This window comes from Crinia signifera, chromosome 4 (assembly GCF_055691185.1).
Source record: "Crinia signifera chromosome 4, ASM5569118v1, whole genome shotgun sequence".
NCBI classification, from domain to species: Eukaryota; Metazoa; Chordata; class Amphibia; order Anura; family Myobatrachidae; genus Crinia; species Crinia signifera.
This window is the reverse complement of record NC_139220.1, coordinates 281,544,416-281,569,539: the sequence shown is the minus strand read 5'-3', so window position 1 is coordinate 281,569,539 and position 25,124 is coordinate 281,544,416. Positions and strand designations below refer to the sequence as shown.

Here is a 25,124-nt window from a genome sequence, read left to right as displayed (position 1 = left end):
CGAAAAGTGTGTATGCCTTTTCCTGTGCCAACCATTTCATGTCAACATTTTGCCTGTGTTGACTCTCAATGACGACATAGACCAAGTGTTGACATATTGCCTTTCGATCAATAGCGGTTGATGGACACGGACAACCTTTTAATCCACACTCCTCCAGGTGCGACCTAAAAGTATTTTTGAGTAAAAACATCCCAGCGCTAGCAGTGCCGTAAATAACCTGGCATCTCATTTGCACTAATTGCGGCATGAGGCTAGGTGTGAGTATACATCTGTATATTGCCACAGGGGAGTGTCATATGACACTGAGGAGAAGATGTATGAAGAAGTAATAAGGGAGAAGTGAGCCAGAGAAGTGGCCCATGGCATCCAATCAGCACTGAAGTAACATCTATAATTTGCATAATATAAAATTATCCAGAAAAGCAGATTGGTTACCATGAGCCACTTCTCCCTTATCATTGCTTCATACATCTACCCCAAGGAGACCATTACCATTTGCAATTAAGGATGTCGTAACAAAACAAGGATTTGTTCAACCCATATATATGAACAATATGTATATGTAATAATATGGCTAACACTAATAATTTCTACTACACATAAATAATTTTTTCACTTGTATTTTATTCAGTAGTTTTTATCCTTCGTTTTTTGGCTTTTTTAAATTTTTAAGTCCTTTTGTTTTTCCCCCTTTTCGGCGCCAGACAAGGCAAGAAGTGATTACAGTCAGGTCGTCATTAAAATGAGAGACCAGGACAAAACTCTCAGTAATAGCCTTGTTCCCCTCCCCCCCTATGCCACCAACCCTGCCACGGTCAACCCATTTCCCTGTGTGCTTTCTAGCGGTTGGATTTACACCAGCGCAGGGTAGGATGAGGAAGAGCAGGAAGTGGGACAGGAAGGATGGAAGAATGGATTCCTAAGAGGATAGCAAGGGGGAGAGTGAAAGGGCAGAGAATAAAAAAAAAAGAAAGTACAAGCTGCGAAAAAAAATTACATTTGAAAGAAAATGGAGTGAATACAAAAAAAAAAAAAAATCAAAGATCATCGACTTTGCAAGGGGGAAAAATAAAATGATGTATATAGTGTTATGAGATTAAACCCAGCCTCACCAATCTCTAGCCCTACAGAAAGAACCATATACAGTGTCGGCTGATACTGCAATTGACATCATAAAATAAAAAAGACAAAAATTAAAGTCTACACATCAGGCAAGATGGTTAAAAAGAAAAGAAAAAAAAATATTACAGTAAACCCTGCTAATACCCTCACGGGGCAAGAAAACAGCAGGAGCAGAGGTTCTCCCTGCGCAGCTATAAAAAGGATATTCAATGGCACCTTAAAACACTGGAAAAGTCAGACGGGGAGGAACTGGCAAAAGCTCCCGCACGGTCAGAAGTTTTCTTCTGTTTTGGAACAGGGTACGAATTCTAGGCTCGACTATCGGAACTAGGTGGACTAAAAGGACTGTCCCACACAGAAAAGGCCAGTACTAATTGACTCGGTCCTGGAATATATACAGGTTATTGGTGGTGGCCACAGCAATGATGTTGTCTTTAGGATGCCAGGCTGTGTGCAGGATCTTCTTATTGAAGTCCAGACTGTCCACCGTGATCTCGTCCTTCTTTCGTTTGCCGCTGGCGCACACTTTACGTGGTTTCAGCACCATGCGGGGCTTGCTGTTTTCCCGCGAAGCCTCCAGGGTGATGTCACGTTTGGTGTTGCGGTCAAACATTCGGAAGAAGTTGTTGTAGGAGCCTGTCATGACAACACTGCAGGCAGAGACAGACACAGGATTGTGAGACACTATCGCAACATACTTTAACAACATTCTGGAAAGGACACCGGTATATATTCAATTGATGCCAGATTCATTTAGAAAAATTATTTTGACGGAATGGATTCGGCATCCATAATTCAATGCAGCGGCCAAATACAGATGTCGGATTTGGCTGCTGATTGATGCTCACCTGGGGACCGGGTGAGCGCAGCGTCGGGAGGCGGCACGATTGCCTGGGAGGCAGCCGTAGCCACTCTCCCAGTGCGGCGGGAGATGGCAGACAGGAGGACGGCGCCGTGTAACCCGCTGCTCACCCAGGACCAACCTCCCTGCCTCAATCAGACATAGTTTCATGTCCGATTGAGATTACCGGAAACATGGCCAAAACCTTTCGGTTTTGGCTGTGTTTCAGTCAAAAGAAGGTGGATTAGCGGCTATTCCATCAATCCACCTGGAAACAGCTAACATTCAATAGATTGGAACCCCTTCCGATCCATTCATGTCGAAAACGGTGTTCTTTTCGGCAAGACGCCAGTTTCAGCATCAATTGAATATACCCGTAAGAGTGCCATACATCCTAATGGCTGGTACCATGTCCAGGGTTAGTGGGATCCTATAGTAATAAAAATAATACCCACTACCCCCTCCTGCCACTATAAATATTCCCTATATCGCATCCACAAAGTTTCAGCAGTGTTACCTTCTCCTAGCACAATTCACCCCACACAACCCCCAGGACATCAGCGCCCATAGAAAATGCCATAGCATGAATAAGAAAAGCATGCAGCCAACAGAATGGTGGCAGCAACCTAATGTGATCAGATGTAGCCACCAGGTGAGAATGAGCCTGCTAGATGCCATTAGTATGTAGTGTTCCCGCTAGGCTGTTTTAGCGGGGCGTTGCGCCCTGCCCGATTTTTAAAGGCCAAATTGCGCCCTGCCTCTCTGGCAGCGCCCCGCTAAAACAGCCTGCCTTCCGCCAGGTGAGACCGGGGAAGCCCGGCGCCGCTGTAGATAGCGATGCCCGACGCTTTCCCGGCAGTGCACAGCCTTCGGGGCAGCCGGGCCCGCCCCTTTTCTTGACGCTGGCGATCCAGGCACGCCCCTTTTATGACACTGCGGCCCGGGACCGCCCTAAATAGTGACGTCGGCGGGCCTGGTCCGCCCCCTTCACGCTGCCCCCTTTGAAGCGGCGCCCTGCCCGACGAAGTTCCTAGAAGTTACACTAAGTATGTACTTATTACCCATCATCCCTCCCTCAAACTTACTTGTCAGGTCCGTTCCAACAGCACTCAAACTTGTCAAAGATGCAGTCATTCTCATACAAGGAGCAGAGCTTACTCCTGAGGTATTCATGTACCTGCAAAGACAAGCTTGTGTAAATATTTTGGCCGTGTTCACATTTACGCTCTCAATTAACCAAATACTAGCAGAGGTTTATTTAATGGAGCAGATAGGCTCGTTGGCCAACACTGCATTTAAGTTCAAAAAGCATCCATAGGTTTAATACAACGCGAGTAGGCGTGGCAGTTTGCTACACTTGTGGGACCACTGGCCCAGCAGGTTTTTGTACACAGCCCCATAGAGTTGCATACAAAGACCTAAGAGTCCTGGGCGAGATTGGGCAGAGAGGGGGACACATTGAGGTGCCGTTTGCTAGAGTTTCTTTGTCAGTGGAATAGCAATAGACGCTCATTGAGGCTAATAGGACTGACACCAGTGAGCTAAGAGATGCAGCATGAGGTCAGCATTGCAGAGTATGATGCAAAGAAGCATTCTTAGAGATTTGATTTTCTAAAGTACTACTAGTATCACGTGCTAGCCCTGAAATAACAGGGGAGCATGGTTAAGTAGGTGGTTTGGTTTTTTTTTGGAAAGAGTTATGTTCAGTATGGGACGGATCAGCTGCTCCTCAATGAGACAGGACAGGAAATACATGGCTCTGAAATCAGGTGCTAAAGCAGGGCTGGGCAACACCGGCCATCCAGATGTTAGTGAACTACACATCCCAGGATGCTTTGCATTAGTTTTGCTATTTGGCCATGCTGAAACTAAAGCAAAGCATCCTGGGATGTGTAGTTCATTAACATCTGGAGGGCAGGTGTTTCCCAGCCCTGTGCTAAAGGGTTTAAGTACAATATCATTACAAAACTAGGGGAGCAGTGACCGAGTGATCTACAGTTCATAAAACTAGCGGACCTGGCAGAAGAATATTTATCTTCACACATTGTAGAACAATCCATGTACTGCATTGGGGCCATTGTAGTATCTAATAGGACAGACCGATAATTCAAAGGTTTATTCATGCCTACTCGGTGATGGTAGATTGAAGGGTGCTATGCAATTTGTTTGGGGGGGGGGGGGGGGGGGGGGGGGTGTTTAATTAGCTGATTGTGCCCTGCAGTTGTAGGGTTCAGCCACGTAACACGTATTGGATGGTCTTGTATTTACAGAGTATACATTACAGGTATCAGCAATAAAGCTACAGCTTACCCTTTAGAGACCCTTCACTCATTTATGGGATATAGATACTTAGGGTACTCCCAACTAAACACAACCACACTGGCATATAACATATCTGTACAGGCCAAACTGCAGTAACTGGTAACAATCTCAAACTATCTTCCGAAAATATCTCGGTCACCTGATATGTTTCCACCGGACGGCTCTCCATGTTCAAGTCCCAGATTTTGACGGACAAGTAGTCCCTGGTCATCATGTATCGGCCATTGTGGCTGAACTTAACGTCCGATATGGAAGAGATGATCTCTGAAAAGAATGACCTGTTGCTAGGATCTTCTGGCTCTTCGAACACTGAGAATACAAAGGGAATATTACTGTGGCGATGTAAGACAAAAGGCAAGCAGAACACTTAACAGCCAGATCCAAGAGCCTCATAATCTGCACAGAGCAGCAGTCCTGGCCAGCGCAGTATAATCACTGTGGGACGCGGTAACTTACACTTAGAGTGGCGATCACACAACGCGGACTCCCGCATGTCACACAGACGGATGGTGCCTTTGCTGCTGCTGTATACAAAAGTGTTGCAGTGATGTGGGGTGGAACTCCGCTGCTGTGATCACCTCGGTCAGCTCTTCCATATTGGCGGGTTTAATATCTACGATGTCTGGATCAGAGAGTGAAGGAGAGCACTGCAAACACTGGAGATTCTGCTTAATATCTCTCTCTCCAAATAGAGGGATGGAATACGGTTTTATAAAATAATTTTATACACACATTATTATAAATCTATACCATGTGAGGGAAGGGACATCAAAAAGGTATCTATATAAAGCAAACTTACTAGCATGGACATGAGCATGACTAAGGGTGCGTACACACGGGGCAATATGATCGCTAGCAATATATTGCTCAGCAATCATATTGCCCCGTTTTTCATCTGCGACCAGAGATGGTCGCAGATGAAAATTTAAACACTGCTGGGTGAAGAGGCAGGGAATGTCGCTGGTCGGAGGAGCATGTTCCTCCGACCAGCGACCATTCAGGGGCTGAAAACGGGAGCGCGCACCTGGCGATTTATCGCTGGTGCACACTCCAATCACTGGCAATATGGTCGCTCAGAGATCTTATTCCCAGCAATTTCAGCCCCTATCGCCCCCGTGTGTACACAGCATTAGTCCATAACAATTATACCCACCTTTCTGTACAGAGGTTACTTAAACATAGGACCATTAACAAACCCTTGCAAAAAAATAAATAAAAAAAGTCCATTGTGAGTTTGAAGGAAATTAAAAGCATCCAGTTCTTCGTTACACCCCCCCCCCCCCCCCCCCCCCCACACACCTCACAACAGCACCACTGCCCATGAAACACGTTACACAACAATATTATGCCTCTTATCCATATATGCAGAAAAGGTGCACAAACTGTATCCTCAGAGCCTGGGTGTAGGGCATTAGCTCTTACAGTGGCTGCACTCCAGAGGAGTATTGGCACATTGGAATTACAGAACGTGTACAACTATTGCTCTCTTCCACAGGTCGCACAGAACTTCTTTCAGTCGGCCCTGCTGCATGGACAGCTAGAAGATACTGAAGTGTAGAAGGACAGACCAGTGATTGTTCTGGTGTTCATTACAACTCCCCGGTGCATACTGGCAATCTGGCATGGTCTGGTTCAAAGGGAAATCCCCCCCAAACCATCAGCGCGATTGCCAGTCTTCCTGATGTGTAGCCGGCCTAAGAATAGAACAGACTTCTGTTTATATAAATCAGCAATACAAACAGCTGACTTCATATTTCAGCACGCCACCTCAGAAGACCAAGCTGAAAGGTGTCCGTCTGGGCTATTTACTGCGCAATGATGGAGCTGCTTTATTGAGCGCCATCTAGGAGGCAGCTGTGGAAAAATACAAAATAAAATGCCTCCAACACATATAGATTTCATATTTCTATAAATGCAGACCAAGCATATACTTTTATTTCTTTTTGCGTATTGAAGGATACTAAAACTCCTGTCCGTGATCTCCAAATGCCAAAGGTTGACGCGCAGGTCATCTGCTGACAAGTAAGTCTCATAGTCGCTATTGACAGAGATGGAATTAATGTGATACGTGTGGGCATTGGCAAATATCCTACGGGGACTTGCTTCAACCATCAGATCCATAGGGCGGAATACTGGCACCTTCAACAAGAAAGCAGTGTACTTATTTATTAACAGTTCCTTATACAGCGCAGCAGGTTCCTTTGCGCTTTACAATTAGAAACAGGGATAAAACAAACTGGGGTGGTTACAGACTGTGAAAGGATAGGAGGGCTTACAACACAGATGTAGTCGTCACAGTAGACGCAGAGCAATACTGCGGAAGTAAGAAGAGTCGCAGAGGGAGGACTTACCCTGAGTGTGGTCACAGTGGTTGGATCCCTGTATCTCCCATTCTCTTCCTTCAGGTTGTAACCCTCTGGTCTTTTGTCACGTTCGCTGATTTTCCACAGCTTGATAGTTTTATCTGTGAGAAACAAATCACAAGCTTAATTCTCACAATCACTAATAAGTCTCCATTACGAATTATGATTCAGATCGCACAGCACGCAGTGTGATATCTGCCATACTGTCAGGGCCAGATAGATTTATCCAGCATGCTGAATCTTAATCGGCGGGCGATAAACGACACATGGGACTGCACATCGCTATCGCACACACACACACACCAAATGTAGGGGCATTTTCTAAGTGATCTACCGAGAGTTTGGAAAATGCCCGGATATCATCCCATTACAAAAGTCTGGGAATGAGGTTTAGAAGAGTTAGTCATCAGGCAGAACCCTGTGCGGGACTATACAACACCAGAGTTATTGGCATTGGAAAGAGGACATGCTAGCAGCCCATGCGCCACCACTTTGGATAAACACATCAGAAAAAAAAAAGCAGAAGTAGCCCATTTACAATAACAGCTTTTAAACTTAAAAAAAAAAAAAAAAAAAAAAAAAAAAAAAAAATCACCATCCTTAGCATCTAAAGAGGTAAAAACCAATTTGTTTGCATTCAGCTCATAAAAAAAATAAGTAATAATAATAGGCAAAATAGACTTTATACCACACCAAAAAACACCATCCTCACCATTTGTAGACAACAGGAACTGTGCTGCATTCTTCTGTGGTAGCCATCGGATCTTGTTGATCTTCTCTTCGATCTCTAAACTCTTCAAGTAGTCAAATTCAGGCTCGTGGCTCTGGAAAGTGCTATAGACACTATACTCCCCTCTGTGATAGGGACTCTTACTCTGCAAACGGTAGCATCGAGGAAGATTTTAACTACTTATACAGCCCATGCATTTAACTTTGTAAACGTCCAATTCTCTATAATGTGCATTCTTACTGATCACCACTAGATGGTGGTGGCTAGTTTGTGTGCCATGAGGGCAGCCAGAAGAAAAACCAATACTGTGAGGTGTAACAGGAAAAATACCAGGAGTAATGCTGGGTACACACCAGGACGACTAGGGCCCGATCCCCACAATCTAGATCCAATTCCGATCAATTGGATGTAGATTGTGTGCTGATTGGGCACTTTTCTGACCTGGTGTGGACCGATACCGATCCGATGCGCAGTCCCGCGGGTCGGTCGGTCGTTATTGAGATCCTACCTGCTGCAGGTAGGATCTCAATGACGACCATACAGCCGGGTGCGGGTCGCCATCGGATCCGCTCACGGTGCACATCGTGAGCGGGTCGTGCCCCCCCGCGTCACTGTGAGTGGGTCGGACGAGACACTGACGACCCGCTCACGATGTGCATCGTGAGCGGGTCGTCCTGGTGTGTACCCTACATAAGTCTGGGAACGCCTGTCCACTGCAACAGATTAGCAGTACAAGATCTACAGAAGGCTGAGATCATGATGGGACCAAGTTAATGGCTGAAGAATTAGGAAGGGCCTCCTAGATCTTGGCACTTGTCTATACGTGCCTGTACACATTTAAGGCAGTGGTTAACATATATAGAAAATTAAACATTGGGAGATAAGATAGATGGGTGCTTAGATGACAGAGCAAATCGTTTATTAGGAATCCAGAATAGAACGCGGCAGTATCACAGTGAATACGAACCTCTTGCTGGAAAATGACCACTCGTCCTCCTTTATCTCCAGTGGCTAATAATTCTCCAGAATGATTAAATTCTACTGTAGATATGATATCAGCTGTAATGACAGAAGAGACAAATAACGTTATGTTTATTTCTGGAGAAGATTCCTCTGTACACAATACATTGACACAAGCCCAGCGAGTCTGCGGTCACTAATCCCGGAAGTAGTGTCTTGCAGGAAACTCAAATGCAAAACTTTATTTACCTGCTAAACACGCCAACAGGAAATAATCAACTTTCCTAGTAAAAATAAAAGTGGAATACACCAGTTCAATGCATACATATAATCCTATGGCAGTGTGCAAGTTTATAGCTTGCCAGCACCTCAGCAATAAAAAGTCTATAAAGTGGTGTTCACATGGATCGATTCAGTTTACGAATCGCTCCCAATTCGATTGGGGTCAAATCGAACGGCAAGCAAATTGCATTCAATTTGGACTATATAGTACAGATCTGTACTATACAGTCTTGCCTACACAGTCTATTTTTCTATTTGATTTTGATGCCACGCATCAGGACTGAATCGTCATCGAATGCAGCTGAAAACCGTTCTATATCCATCAGATTTTGCTTTACGATGGCTGCATCCTCTCAAGTTAATAAACACATTTATGTTCAAAAGAGTTATGGCCCCATACATCAGCAATCACAATTAATGGATTTCCAGATCCAGTGATTTTTTTGGCCAGATAAATGGTTTCTACAATCTATTTGACTTTGCCCACACATTACAGATTTATTTCAGTGATCGGCAGATTTTTCCATCTAAAGATTGCATCTTCATATCTGGAAATTGCCCAATCAATTGTCATTTCAGCTGTTCATAATGTAAATAGATGAAGACGAAGAATTGGGAATGCCCACACATAAAAAAGATCCGCAGATAATACCAGATTATTAAGCATGTTTAAAAATCTGATTAAGCAATCGATTGGCGATCCCTATTAATTTTTGATTGGGATTGCCAAAAGGGGGAGCCCATACATCTAAAATTAATTGTGGCAATCATCTCTAGATCGTCACAATTAATTGCTGATGTATGGGGTCCATACATTTATCAAGAAATTGAAATGTGATACAAACATGTTGGTGCTAAAATAACAAATAAATGCTAACTACAACTTCTTAGGTAATACCGTTTCTATTGAGGGCTACAGAAATATGGGCATTTGATTTTTTGAGTTTTCCTAAATCTAGATTTGCTTGTACAGGATCCACTGCCATAAGTAGCTTTAAGTTAGTATAGTGGTTCAAGCCAGATATCAATGAATAACTTCTGCTTATCAGGATATAACAGTCTTAAAAGGTTGTCATACACAATGTGAGAAATCGCAGCAGTTAATGGTCATCCGATCTACTTTGAGCCGCACTGCGTTCCATTTGCATATAATGTATCAAATGCATGCGTTCCATTTGCATGTAATGTATCAAATGCGACCCTGTTCCCCACCGCTGGGAGGGGTCAGAGTTACAGTTTGGACATGCAGGCAGGCCCGACCTCCGACACCGATGTGCACAGGGCTGCGCATTGGAACGTATGGGATGTCAGACATCTGATTTCTCTGCCTGATTCGTTGGAATGGGGTAATAAGTGTATGGGGGCCTTTAGCACCTGTTTTATCGCACCGCTGTACACTGAGAAGATAAGACAGACAATGACAATTCACAACAGAGACAAACAAAGCCCATTCATCAACACCTTCGGCTCAGTTATATAATTGTTTCCAGATCTTTTATACATTTTTACGTTTCTGTGGCATTCATTCATCAATGTGCTGTAGAAACTCAGGATACCTAGCAGCAGTAGGACTACAACGATTTACAGTATTTATTTTTAAGTGTAGGTTCCATTATTATCCGAATTCTTATTTAAGAAATTGTCTGTAGGCATAAAAAAAGGTAGAGGGGGACTGATTAGTCATCGATTAACAAAATGGCTTACAGGCTACTCAATCGGAGGGGAGTGCAAGAAGCATTGCGGACGTTTTAGTGTTCACGTTAGGCTATTTTAGCAGTGTGACGCGCCCTGCTAGTAAAGCATGCCCACGGTCTTGCCATTGCTGCGCTAATAGAAGCCATGCACATGAGCACGGCATCTACTTACAATAGAGATCGAGCTTGGAAGAAGCCCAGAACCTCTGTAGGTGCTGGGCACGCCCCCATCAGAACACTCCAATGACATGTCCCCATCAGTGACTTAGAGGGGCTGGACCGTGCCCCCCTTTCTGTGCGCACCCGCAACCCCAGCGCCCTGCCCGCATTGGTTTCTAGCCGGAACACTATGTTGGGAAGGTTCCTACAGCCACTGTGTTTGGTCATTAAAGCGTATAAGAACGTTCCTTATAGGAATGCACCTCACCAAGAAACCCCAGAGAGTAATAACTAGGGAGCTGCAAAATAAGCGCTCATAAACCTCTAGTCACAAAGAAGAATGCAGCTCAGCACATGACGCTGTAAAGAGTGCAACAACAGACATTACATTGGGGCACACACAAAACAAATCAATTCCCCTTTAAGATGAATTGGCTCCAAAGTGAAGACTCTTGTGGGCAGCGCTAACTAATGGGTGTCTGATAGCAAATTAATTGTTATGGCCACATACAGCGGCTTAACCAATCTAAAGTCCTGGGTTAGGGGGCCCAAAACCATGGACTTTTTGCACAATTCTTCTGCAAGAAGAAACGTTTCCCCCTTTAAGCCCCATACACACTTAATGAATCCTCGCCAGCGCAGATATTGGCGGCGGCAGCGGCGGTGGGGACCCGGCATCGGAAAGTGCATTGCAGTTACAGGGGATGTCAGGAAGCGACTTTCCGTTGTTAACGAGGAATCCCTCGTCCGAAGATGGGTCGATGATGATGCTCAATACCCTGCATCGTTAACGACATGGAGTGTACACACTAGTGAACAATATCGCCTAGTGTGTCCGGGGATTATGGCACTCATGCCTAAATAGAGCAATAACTGAATTGATGTATTGAGCACCATCTGGTGGCAGCCACTGTTCAGACCATTAGTATTTCTCCCAATTCCGACCTTACGTGGGAAAAAAGATATTCAATGACAACTACAGGTCTTAAACAGGACACATGGGGTCTATTTTGTGTGGAGAGGAAAAGCTACTGGTGTATATACGGATACAGAAGGCAGCTAACTGTTTCAGATAAGGTTAGCCATCGCTGATGTAGGCTCTGTACCCTGACACTCCAGCTGTTAAACTACACATCCCAGGTTGGGATGCGTGGTTCAACAACAGCTGGAGTGTCAAGGTTAGCCATCGCTGGTACAGTAATGTAAATCAGACCTCAAAGTCAGGCCACTAGAGTGACTAGAAAACACAGAAGGAGCAGGGACTGGTTATGAATTGTGTAGTGGGGACTAAGCTCCATTCACATACTTAGCGGTTAAAAAAACACGGTGAAAATGCCCATGATTGAATACGGATAGGCAAATCTTTGCCTGAAACACTCAGCCAGGATTGAATATACCCCGTAGTGAGGGGCTTGGCAGGGAGTAACTCCTGTATTGCCCCTCTGCAGGTCATGATTGTCCAGGGTCTCACCCTGCAGCAATAGCGAGGTCATCAGAAACATGCCTTCAACCAGGGTCGGACTGGCCCACAGGGAAAAACCCTGGCTGGGCGCCCCTCAACCTCAAATCATCATGTTCCAGACTGCACATTATACATATGTATATTATACGACACAGGACTATGCTATATTATCTAGAGTGCAGTGCTGTAATTAATCTGGTACATTATCACAAATACACTAGTAGTATTTACTATATACCCATATCAATGCATTCCATCAGTGGCCTCCCCACCCGAGTCCGACACTGCCATCAGCTGTTCAGACATAACATGCTGTGCAATACTAGCTGCATATGTGTAAGAGTGAGCGTGTGCGCGCTTGGGTTCGATTCCCACCATGGCCCTAACCGTGCAGAGTTTGTATAGTCTCCCCCTGCTTGCATGAGTTTACTCTGGTTTCCTCCCACAATCCAAAGTATACCAATAGGTTAATTGGCTTCCTACAAAATAATTAACCCTTCAATTAATGTGTACATGTGGTAGGGAATATAGATTGTAAGCTCCACTGGAGCAGGGACTGATGTGAATGTTCAACTATACACTGTGCGCTATATAAGAAGTTGTTACTAAATAAATAATAAATTGGATTTGAACAAATGGTTGAGGCTTGAGCACACACACACACATACTGTATATACCTATCAGAAGAAGGATAAGGCAGCACTCTCAGGACTTGATCTTTGTTAATAAGAAAAGGTGACAAACTGCCTTATAGTGAGTGCGCCGCCTCACCCTTCTGCTGCATTGACCACGCTGTTGTTCACAGGAAGGCATTCACAACATGTTTTAGGGTCATAACTTACACGTGTCACATTCTACAGTCATCTCTTCATCTAGCCAAGAAGAAGAAGAAAAAAAAAACAAAAAAAAAGTATGTCATTGAGCAATAACATATACTCAAATAAAAAAATAAAAATAAAAAAACACAACAACAGATATTATAGAATACCAGGTCTCTGTAGCCCATGAGGGTCATACATCAGAAAAACTGTTGGCTTTCAAGGGCACGTATTAGATGACATGGTTGTGTTGTGTCCAAAAAAACATGGGGGGGAATCTAACTGCGGGCAAAGTTTTTGCGCCCATGAGTTAGTGCCACAATAGCCAGTGTGTATGGCCTGGCGATGAGCAATGATATGCACTCCCGCATCATTACCAGCCACATACTGGGCAAAAATGTCCAGTGTATATGGACCTAAAAGGAGAGTTCATGTCCAACTAATGACAGACAATACAGACCAATTACACATTTGTTCGCCTAGAGCAAGTAGTCATCCAAAGCAGAGCATTCAGAGGAAGACGCTTATAAGGGGCCAGGTTCCCAGACATGAGAAAACCTGAGTGACATAATCCCTGACACTTACAGAAAGGGTCAAAGCCAAAATATTTTTTGTAGCAATCAAGTTTGTGAGTACTTGAATCGGCAGAAAGCAGAAGGTGTCGCCATCTTAATCTGCATTTTAGAATTCGAGACTACAGATAGTTTTAGTTCGTTTTGGACAGCCCAACCTATTTTACAGGAACATCTCTATTGGTTACACCTGAGAGCTCATTTCAACTGAGCAGACATGTCTACCCTATGGGGGAAATTTACTAAGATGTGTATTCTACTTCACATGTGATGTTGCTATGGGCAACCAATCAGAATCTACTTCTTATTTATTTAGCACCCTCTAGAACAGTAATTCCGGTACTTGTTTCCTATCTGGGCGCCCGCTAAGTTAATTGCGCACCATGCTATTCCCCGTAGAGAAATCTGATCGCATCGCATCGTATACATACACGATATTGAACGATGCGATTCGATTTCCCATAGGAAACAATGTTAAATGGATCAATTTACCCAAATCAGCATAGGGAAGAATGGTAAATGGGCCAGAAACCCCAAAAAAACCCACAACGATGCGATGCGATTTCCCATAGGAAACAATGTTAAATGGATCAATTTACCCAAATCAGCATAGGGAAGAATGGTAAATGGGCCAGAAACCCCCCAAAAAAACCACAGAGCAGTGGAATGTCCCCCCAAAAGTAGTTGACGCCACCCCGCCATCAACGTGAACCCGAAGCGTGGCGAGCGCAGCGAGCCCGCGAGGGGCGGCGGTACGCGTCCTCCGACCTTTTCATGCCCTACTATCCACTAGGGCGTGGAGTGAGAATAGAATAGTGTGGCGAGCGCAGCGAGCCACCGAGCCCGAAGCGTGGCGAGCGGACGCGGATACCTTCACAGGTAAACGCGTCCCTTCGCGGGCTTCCCAGGTGTCCGCGTCGCCATGGACACCTGGGAAGCCCGCGAGGGGACGCGTATAACTGAAGGTATCCGCGTCCGCTCGCCACACTATTCTATTCTCACTCCACGCCCTAGTGGATAGTAGGGCATGAAAAGGTCGGAGGACGCGTACCGCTGCGCTCGCCACGCTTCGGGTTCACGTTGATGGCGGGGTGGCGTCAACTACTTTTGGGGGGACATTTCAATGTTCAGGGGTGTTTTTGGCCCATTTACTATTGTTCCTATGATAATTTGGCTAAATTGAGCCATTTCACATTGTTTCCTATGGGAAATCGAATCGCATCGCTCAATATCGTGTATGTGTACGATGCGATGCGATTTCATTACGGTGCCGTACGTAGAAAACCTGGGCGCCCAGATAGGAAACAAGTACCGTAATTCCCAACCACGGTCGTCAAGGCACACCAACAGTGCAGGTTTTGTAGATATCCAGGCTTGAGCACAGGTGACTTAATTAGTACCCGAGTGATTCTGATTAAATCATCTGTGCTGAAGCCTGGATATCACTAAAACCTGCACTGTTGGTGTGCCCTGAGGACCGTGGTTGGGAAAGCCTGCTCTAGAAGATAGCAGACAGGATCTGATTGGTTGCCCATAGCAACATCACATGTAAAGTAGACTACACATCTTCATAAATTTCTCCCAATATGTATAACAAATGTCTTATTAATGTGATTTAATTAATATTTATCCTTGTGACGGTCTGGTACAGCTGAAAACGATAACTGACTAAAACCACACACACACACACACACACACACAATGAGAAATTAAACCATATAGGTCAGTAGGGCCCTTCTGAGCTAGAACTTTATAAGTGTGTACACTTACAATTGTTAACTAGGTGTTCTCCCGTGCATCACTAACGACCCCCTCCACATTTGTCGAACGTGCAGGTTGATTTTGGCTATATAGTCAATGACATCATTGAACGATATTGTTTACCGATATCGTTCAGTGTGTACACTCAATATCGTTTGACCACCCGCACCGCCTTCAGTATATAGTTCGTAAAGGGGCAGACTAGATGGGCCAAGTGGTTCTTATCTGCCGTCAAATTCTATGTTTCTATAAGTATCGACGGTGCCCCATGTCTTCAAATGTGTATGGAGGTTTAGTCGTCACACCTCATTAACTCTGAGTGCAAACGCTGCTGTGAGATGTGCAAAATATCCACTAAAAATGCCAGCGTCACTTACAGTGACTGTTTTTTTTTTGGGGGGGGGGGGGGGGGGGGGGCGCAAAGTTTAATGAAACCAGAACTTCAGATCTTTTGTCGGCAATAACTAAAGCGATTCATATTCCTCGACTTCAACCCGGCATTTTGTACATCTCTCAAAGCAACTTTGGCACTCAAAGGGTTAATCTTATCAACAGCAACTTTGGCACTCAGAGGGTTAAGGTGCCCATACACTAGTAAGATTTATTTTCAGATCTGGCTGGAACAAAAACATGGTTATGGATGAGTGACAGTTTGTCAGTTTTCCAGCATTTCCAAGCAAATGGTCAACTGTCATTTGCTCTCATCCATAACCATGTTTTTATTCCAACCAGACAGATCTGCAGATAAATCTGCATGTGTATGGTCACCTTTAATCTTATTAGGTGTATCACATGTTTGGTCAGTGACCCCTCTCACCACTAGAAGGCACATACAAAGCCTGATCTGCCTGGCAATAAACTGAACGAATGGACGCTGTAAACAGACTACGTAACATTAGTTTAAAAGCCGTCATCCTTATGCTCTGTCTGATGCCAGATAATTCCCTGACATCACACACGATATGTAATCTGCGGGACACCAGGCATTACATACAACCCCAGAGCACCACACTAGTAGTACACTGTCTAACCTGACATTGGAAGGCTCCAAAATCTATACTTGTATAGGCAGGTCTGGTAAAACTGGTCTAGGAGTTCACTCCTGGGTGGGAAAAACCAGGTTATCCAGCAAAATGCCAGAGTAATCACCGGCTCAGTTGGGACATACACACAGGCTTCTTTTTCATGTTTCTCAATTCGGAAAACATTTTGAGGATTATGTGGGGGCAGCATCGTGACAAAGCACAGCTGGCACACCTTAGCCCACAACAACAGGTAAGGTGTACCAATACCAGCCACGGGCAAGCAGCCTTTATGTGGGCTAAACCAATACTGGTGATCAGCCAAATGCCTTGTGCAGTAAGGTGGTCACTGGGTCCTTGACCCGACAAGGTCGTGGACATTGGTTCAGCCTACAAAAAACATTCTTGCTGTGTGTGGGTGACCAGGACAGGGATACTGGAGTCACGCAGCATATTTATACCCTCACAATAGAATTTAAGGGACAGAAGGAAAAGTTCCATTATAAAATCAGTCAACCCATCACACCACCCTCAGATAGTCACGCCTCATAATAAACCCAGGCAGCCACCCTACATCACAATGTCAGTTACCCCAACATGCCATCTGCCATTACACTGCAATAATTACCCAATGCCGCCACCCCATGTTACACTGGGCGGTATACTGTCATGTGCAGTTCCAGGATCACATATAGCAGCAAGCCTTTCCTCGCACCCTATAGGGATGTGTATGGGGAATAGCAAAGTGAGGTGGCAACTGCTTGCAGCTGTACTGCGGCACATCTCACTGAAACAGCCCTATGATAATCCTGTAGGTGTGCAGGAGACACTGGTCAGGGCAACATTGGGAAAATGTGGAAAGAATCTACAGTACACACTAATAGATATATCTACAGCAAGCATGTCCAACATTGGCCCTCCAGATGTTTTGAAACTACACATCCCAGCATGCTTTGCACTAGTTTTAGCATTCTCTAATAGCAAAACTGTGGCAAAGCATGCTGGGATGTGTAGTTTCACAACATCTGGGAGGGCCAACGTTGGACATGCCTGATCTACAGATTGATCGGGCAGTGTGTTCTCTGTATTCACACTGCCCGATCTGTCAGAACAAACATCACAAGTGGGCGGGTGCATTTGCACGCGCCTGCCCACTGAGCTGTCAATCACAGTCGGTTCCCGGCCTGGCTGTACACGCAGCATGATGTGCAGATATGTCTCTAGAGCAGGGGTGGGCAATAAGCGACCCTACAGCTGTTGAGGAGCTACACATCCCAGCATGCCTTGCCTTATATTTACTATACAGCCATGCTGAAACAGATGCAAGGCATGCAGGGATGTGTAGTTCATCAACAGCTGGAAGGCTGCTTCTATCTAGAACAGGGATGGGCAATATCGGACATCGGCTGTGTTGCAGAGCCGACGCGATATATCTGAACTTCGTCGTTAACACTGGCTGATGGTGCATGGATATATCGGCCATTCAATCGGACGGCTGATATATCAGCCAGTGTGTACACACGTTTGTATATTACACTCACCACAACAGAACAGTGGAACAGAAAGCCCTGAAGGAGAGGCAATGTTACAAATGCCTCAAGAAGAAAAAACAACAATAAAAGATATATTTTGTTAATAATCACTCAAAGCCAAAATGCCTGCTCCTCCGTGTACTCCTCTCCCCATGCATCCCAACAAGGATACCAGGTTGCACTCTGCACAGCCCATACCCATCACCAGCTGGCGTCAGTCAGAGCTCTGGTCCTTGCTGACTTCATACCATAACAAACACTAGGCTTCCCAATGGAGCTCTGCGCTAATTTGTTGGCTGAATTTAGGCTTTCTTATAGGAGGTACTAACAAAGGAAAGGCTTTCATTCTATAGCAAAAACTCCATGTCTCAATCCAGAGTGGAGATTGGCCAATTTCAAAGATAATACATAGTACCTGAGGAAGAGTGATCCCTGCCTATTCATTTCTAGCTAATGTGAAGGGTGCCGGACGGCTCCCCGACAGTCAGGATTCCGACAGTCATTCCTCAGACGTCGGAATCCCGACTGCTCCCTCGTGGGGGTCCACGACCCCCATAGAGGGAGAATAAAATAGGTGGCGAGCGCAGCTCGCCACCGTGCCCGCAAGGGGCTTCATTGCGCTCCCCACGCTGTGCAGTCGGGATTCCGACGTCTGACTAATGGCTAATACACCACACTCGATGTGAAGAGATGTGTTTGTACTACAGAACTAAAATAGACAAAATGCGTCTCATACTTTAACATACTATACGGGGGGGGATTCAATTGTTTCCCTTATTTGGGCTAGACAAGTGCGATTGAATAGCTCTATAGAGTGCCCATTAGTTAACACAGCTCATTGAGCATTTGGAGTCCCCAGAAATTCCATAGAAGGACACTGCCGGCAGCCTATATCACCCACCTTCAGTGAAAAATACAGAAACGCAATGTGAATTTTTTTTTTTTTTTTTTTTTAAACTCCTTAGATTTGGCCCACTAACATTACAGATTTTATTAAAATTGTGCATGTAGCATTAAACTGACCTAGGTGCTTCAGGAGTATTAAGAAGCCTAAAAAAGGCACGCACCAAAAAAAAGGTATAAAATCTTAAATATGTCAAACTATTTATCGGTTATGTATATATGACAGCCCACACATTGTAATGTTAGTCAACAAGAGAGCGGCCACTCCCCACAGAGAACATTAAGTGCTTTACCTTCGGATACATCGTCCTCCACGGCTCCCTTCACCTGAGAAAAACACCATTGAATATCATTGCCTCCACCAGCTCCTGGAAAACAAAAAAAAACACGAAATGATTAAATACAGTACAGACAATATACTAGAAGCGGAGAGACTATTATTATTATTATTATTATTATTATGCAGCCAGTAACATTAGAATGAACAATAGGTACAATACTGTAGCATTTACAGCATCCAATATTGTCGCTCGTTCCAGGTAACGCTTAGGAGAAAGCAAGTTCCGGGACAATAGATCAAAAATAGAAACATCTCTATATCAATGGTGTGTGGTTGACACGCACAATGTCTACACTGGAAAAAGGTTGGCGTGAGCTTTTCACCTTTTTATTGAAAAGGTCACCACCTGAGCATGCCGACCCCCAGTGTATCGCTCTGCTCAACATGCTTCGGGCACTTTACCGTTCCAGAGTCCACGTGGATGGTAAAGTATGACAAATTAAAAAAAAAAAATCCCAAAAACCTCATGTCAACATTTGGCGTGTCGACCATAGCTATGGCAACCTTTCGACTATGTCGGTCATATGTATATCATATGGTATTGACAGACATGGTCTATTCTCTCTCTGTCTCTATGCTTAAGGATGCCCGGCATTCAGAATACTGATGCATTCCACAGTAGGGAGTCCTAACAGGGGTCATGCAAATATATTAACCCTCCCCCTGTTCCCTCCTGACCTTAAACCTAACCTCCATGCCTGTCACCAAAAAAAAAAAAAAAAAAAAAAAAATCACTGCCCACAGACTAACCATCCATTCTAAGTGAGGGTTGGGATCCTGGCATCTGTATCCTGAAGCAGCCTTATTTCCCTCATGTATTTTTAACTGCAAAACCAACCCAGAGTTGCTTTAAATAATAATAATAAAAAAAAAAAAAACGTTGCTTTAAACCCTGCAGCAAAAATCTCTTCATTATCTTTTATACTGTCCCACAATGGATCCAAAGCACCTAAAAAGTATGCAGGCAGGAACAGTGCATAGAAAACAAGAGATAAAAAAAAAACAAAAAAAAACAAACATTGAGGAACTATCCAAAAATGGAAAATATTTAGAAATAAACAGCAAACCAAACAGAAACACAGGAAAGATCTGGGTGATACACAGAAGCATTAATGCTGCTCTATGGCCAACATATGAAAAACTATTTTACATTAGAAGAGAAGAAAACACAGGATTGGTGTGTACAGATGCAGAGGACAGACTTGTCCAAACAAGAGCTGGAAAGTTCCCAGGAGCAGGAGTGTGGTGAAGGCTGACTACACTATCGCTTCTACCCGGGCCGTAGAGATGTGCAGAAGAAGCTACCCAGAAAAACTGCTCTCGGAGAAAACTTCAGGAACATCGATTGCATCTGCGGACACGACTTCCATTCGCAGGAACCCTCTGCCGCCCATACGCCTAAGAGTTACTAGTTCCGCTGATACAGGAAGGAGCAAACGTCTCAATATCCTCGCCCCTCAGGAGGTGCGTGCAGAAACCAAACTCAGCCGTGTAAAAACATGCCTGAGACAACCACCACGCAGGTCTCAGGATGCAGCACGCAGGACCAAGAAAGGGGACAGGGCTTATAATACCAGGCAATAGCAGCTGCTTGGAGAACACCATGGGCAGTGATTGATGTGCTTTGTCAGGTTTTTCTCTCTCACAAGGAGAGGATGTGCTGAAAGGATGCAGTGATGCTGTGCTGGGGAGGGGGGGGGGCACGCACAATGTATGAGAATAGCAGGGGGAGGACCTGCCCACAGGAAGAAATGCAGGGGTGGTAGGAGCAGGCATCCGGTCCAGAAAAAAAAGGTTTTCTGCATCTCTCATTCCAAGATGCAATAGAAATCCCCAGATGTACTGGCACTGGGAGAGGTCACAAAGGAAATGGGGATTCCAGATACATAGGCTGCTTACTAATACTCATGTGGCCGGGACAGGAAACTACAGAAATACCATGGCATCCATCTTATAGGAAAGGCCAACTCTGTTACTTCAGGGGTTAGGAACGCTTAGGAAATCCATAGACAACTGCAGAAAAAGGACAGAGGACGCAGCCACAAGTCACAGTGTACAAGCACAGGAAGCCCCGGAGGGCTTTGGAAAGAATTAAAATCCTGGACAGGAAATGCTTGGCTGCTGTACAATACTTTTATGGGTACGATATCAATGAAAGCAAAGACCAAGAAATCCATCTAATTCTCTAGTAAAATGGAGTCATTACTAAGTGCCAATTATTCCCCAAATATACAGCATCACAATTCTCACATATAACAGATCAAGAACAAGCATCCCCCCTAGAACCAGCTGGAATAAAAGCACCAACAAAATAAAAACCACTAAACACTCCTAAGTACAACTGTAAAAGCTGTATATCTTTGTGAATCACAGGGTGCCTTGGAGTAGCAGCATGTGTTTCACGGCACCTCTAGACCAAAAGTTTATTTTTGAGAAATTCAGAATTTGTTTTAAATTTAGTAAATTGTCCATCTATCCTTAAGGTGCCCATACCCCCTAGGGCAATTTACATGCAATTTGGTCACTATTATTAAATTGCAGTGATAAATTGTATAAAAAGGGTCCAGATAGCATGTATTCGACACAAAGACCGATGAGATATGTGGTCCGGAGCGCATGGAAGCAACTGGGTCGCACATGCTGCATGTAGGATGAGCCACATTGCAGCCAAGCCAGGTTGACATGGGCAAGATTGCATACAAAACATTTTATGCAAAAACGGCCCACATATGGTATATCGTATGCAATCCTGCCAAGCGGTTCAACGGGGATCACGTGCGACTTGTCCCCTCAGAGTAGCACAAGTCTATAGCCACTTTTAGGCTCAGTTGTGTGGGGTAGCATAAGCACAACTACCACCACTGTTTTGCCTATCACATTTGGCATAACAGGATTTGGTCCTGGATATCTACACGTGGCACCCAGTTCTGGAAATACCTAAAAATGGGTACGCAAATTTAAACAAAAACAATCACTATCCTATATAATAAAGGGTCAACGCTGTTCGTCACCTCTATGGAGAGAATAGCGTTTTGTGTGCCGGCGCCCACTAAATGGCACCCGCTGTAGCAACACAATCGCTGCTCCATTTTGCCACGCACAGTTGCCGGTGCCGACATTTCTCTTTTGTTCTGTCATTTCGATAGGCTGGGAACTAGTCTGTATATAAAATGGACAGCAAAGCCTCAAAGGTCATAGGTTTGATTCCCACCATGGCCCTATTTGTGTGGCTTTATATTCTCCTAGTGCTATCCTCTACTACTAGCTATACTGTAGGTTGACTGCTTCCAAAAAAATAAATGAACCCTAGTGGGTGGATCACCAGGGCCAAGTGGTTTTCATCTGCTCCCAAATTCTATGTTCCTATGCAGTGGTCCTATAAGGGAGAGTATCAGTTGTGGGCTGACCTCATCAATGGGACAATAAAAAGGGTCACATAGTTAAGTTATACACATATAAAAGGGCGATACAATCTTACGCGATAGTCCCTAACGAACACTGCGCGATAGTCCCTAACGAACACTGCTGTATTCAGCAGTGAATCTTTGCCTATTACTGTATTCTGAATATTGCTAGACTTCTTGCACACCTACACGGGATGGAAGGAAAAATTGAACCATTACAGAATGGTACATTGCCGATAACTGAATCATCCCATTAAAATAACAATAGCAAATTAAATCCATATACCATTCGTTAAACATCCCATACCACAATATTACATCAACAAACACATTCCATTACTCTTATTACTAAAAAAAAAGGCATTCAAGTGAGGGTCACACCTCTAGTAACCTTCCTCATCTTACTGGAGGATGCACTACTTTGCCACAATGCTAAGCAACATCATTAAAAAAATAATAAAATAAAACCACAAGACACAGAACATAGGATGACACATACGTGTGTTACTGCCCAGAAACCAGTTTCTGCAGTGCGCGCGTTACTAACCATTAAAGTGTACAGAGATGTTGGGATAGGTTTTAACAAGAGTTCATGTATCAGTCTTGCAACACTTAGCCCAATACCATTACCACTGGGCTGATACAGTGCAGTTGTGCAGAAGGAGTGATCCACAAATTCTTAAAAGAGTATATATATTTATATTATACATACATACACATATATACATATACACACACCCCCCCCCCCCCCCCATGGAAGGCAACAACAATGTATATTCTATCTGTAAGTACCTTTTACACCTTAGCACCACAATGCTGTCAGTAGACACAGAATATGGATGCGCCCTATACACACCCCTCCATACAGTACCAGCAGTGTGTCCCTGTACATTGCATGCACCTGCTGCAGGTGGGCAGCACTCTGTTATGGTATAAGGGGTGGGCAATAGGTCAGGGCAATCTGGGACTTGTAGTGCCACAGTCCTTGTACAGCAACGGGTACCTGATCTCTGTTACAGCCCCAACATACATGTACCAGTCACACATGTGTACACATACTATAATGAATGGCTGCACACATTGCTGAATGGGGTACAGGGATGCTGCCTCCATTCACATAGGATACATGTAACACGCTGAGAACACACATGTACCGGCAGTGATGGGGACACTGCAGGAAAGAGGGACCGGGACACCAGGCACTGAGTACATCCCATTCCATCCCATCCCCCGGATCCCCGCACACATACACCCGGCACATACACACAGGGAGGCATTCCCCTCCCCCAATGCCCTCGCCATGCTCCCCGCCCGCTGCTTCTCTCTCACCCGCCATGCTGCCCCCTGGCCACTGCTGGTCCCGGGCTCCGGATGGAGGCGGATACCGGGGAGGCCGCTGCCCGGGGCGGGAGGACCGGACTGTGAGGCCGCGGCTTCAAGATGGAGGCCGCAAACACGGTGACGTCAGTGGGCAAGTAGAGGGGGAGTGTCCTGGATGGGAGGCGGGACTACGGTGTGTGACGTCATCACGTTGGTGGCGGGAGTGGCTGCTGCTGCTTGTTTCGCTCCGGCGTGAACGCGTTCATTCATTCGGTGAATAAGTACGCGCTCCTGTGCCCCGCCCCGCCCCCGTGTACATGTGTCTCTGCGAGTCTGCGTGTATTTTCTACATGTAACCATGTGGCACTAGCTGTACATACATCACCCATGTCACCAGCTCTACATATCTCCCTAAATCACCCATGTTGCCACCAGCTGTACATACCCCCTACAGTACATCACCCATATCAACAGCTGTACATACCCCCTACATTACCCATGTCACCAGCTCTACAAATCTCCCTACATCACCCATGTCACCAACTGTACATATCTCCCTACATCACCCATGTCACCAACTGTACATTCCCCCTACATCACCCATGTCACCAGCTCTACATATCCCTACATCACCCATGTCACCAACTGTACATACCCCCTACATCACCCATGTCACCAGCTGTACATACCTCTCTACATCACCCATGTCACCAACTGTACATACTCCCTACATCACCCATGTTGCCACAAGCTGTACAGACCTCCCTACATCACACATGTCACCAACTGTACATACCCCCTACATCACCCATGTTGCCACAAGCTGTACATACCTCCTACATCACCCATGTCACCAACTGTACATACTCCCTACATCACCCATGTTGCCACCAGCTGTACAGACCTCCCTACATCACACATGTCACCAACTGTACATACCCCCTACATCACACGTCACCAACTGTACATACCCCCTACATCACCCATGTTGCCACAAGCTGTACAGACCTCCCTACATCACCCATGTCACCAACTGTACATACTCCCTACATCACCCTTGTTGCCACCAGCTGTACAGACCTCCCTACATTACACATGCCACCAGCTGTACAGACCTCCCTACATCACACATGTCACCAGCTGTACAGACCTCCCTACATCACACATGCCACCAGCTGTACATACCTCCTACATCACCCATGTCACCAACTGTACATACTCCCTACATCACCCTTGTGGCCACCAGCTGTACGTACCTCCTACATCACACATGCCACCAGCTGTACAGACCTCCCTACATCACACTTGTCACCAGCTGTACATACCTTCCTACACCACCCAGGGAGTTATCCTTCCCAGGTTCCTACCGCCCCATATCCCTTTTAACCATACCTCCCAACAGTCCCGATTTTATTGGGACAGTCCCAATTGTCAGGGCCTGTCCCGCTGTCCCACCCGCGGGCGGCAGTGTCCCGCGGTGTGGGGGGGCTGTTGGGAGTCCCCCCTGTCAGCTGCTA

General features: G+C 45.2%; 1 protein-coding gene across 1 annotated transcript; it reads right to left on the bottom strand.

The window, feature by feature from the left end:
- Nucleotides 1-604: 604 nt before the first annotated feature.
- On the bottom strand, nucleotides 605-23,849 carry PPP2R2A (protein phosphatase 2 regulatory subunit Balpha). Its single transcript, XM_083184785.1, is given in 12 exon segments — nucleotides 605-1,772; nucleotides 3,049-3,140; nucleotides 4,425-4,594; nucleotides 4,742-4,838; nucleotides 4,840-4,907; nucleotides 6,247-6,424; nucleotides 6,637-6,749; nucleotides 7,361-7,523; nucleotides 8,346-8,437; nucleotides 12,778-12,807; nucleotides 18,837-18,911; nucleotides 23,617-23,849. Coding segments are annotated over 12 exon segments (1,365 nt in total). The 5' UTR covers nucleotides 23,624-23,849; the 3' UTR covers nucleotides 605-1,492.
- Between the last annotated feature and the right edge of the window lie 1,275 nt (nucleotides 23,850-25,124).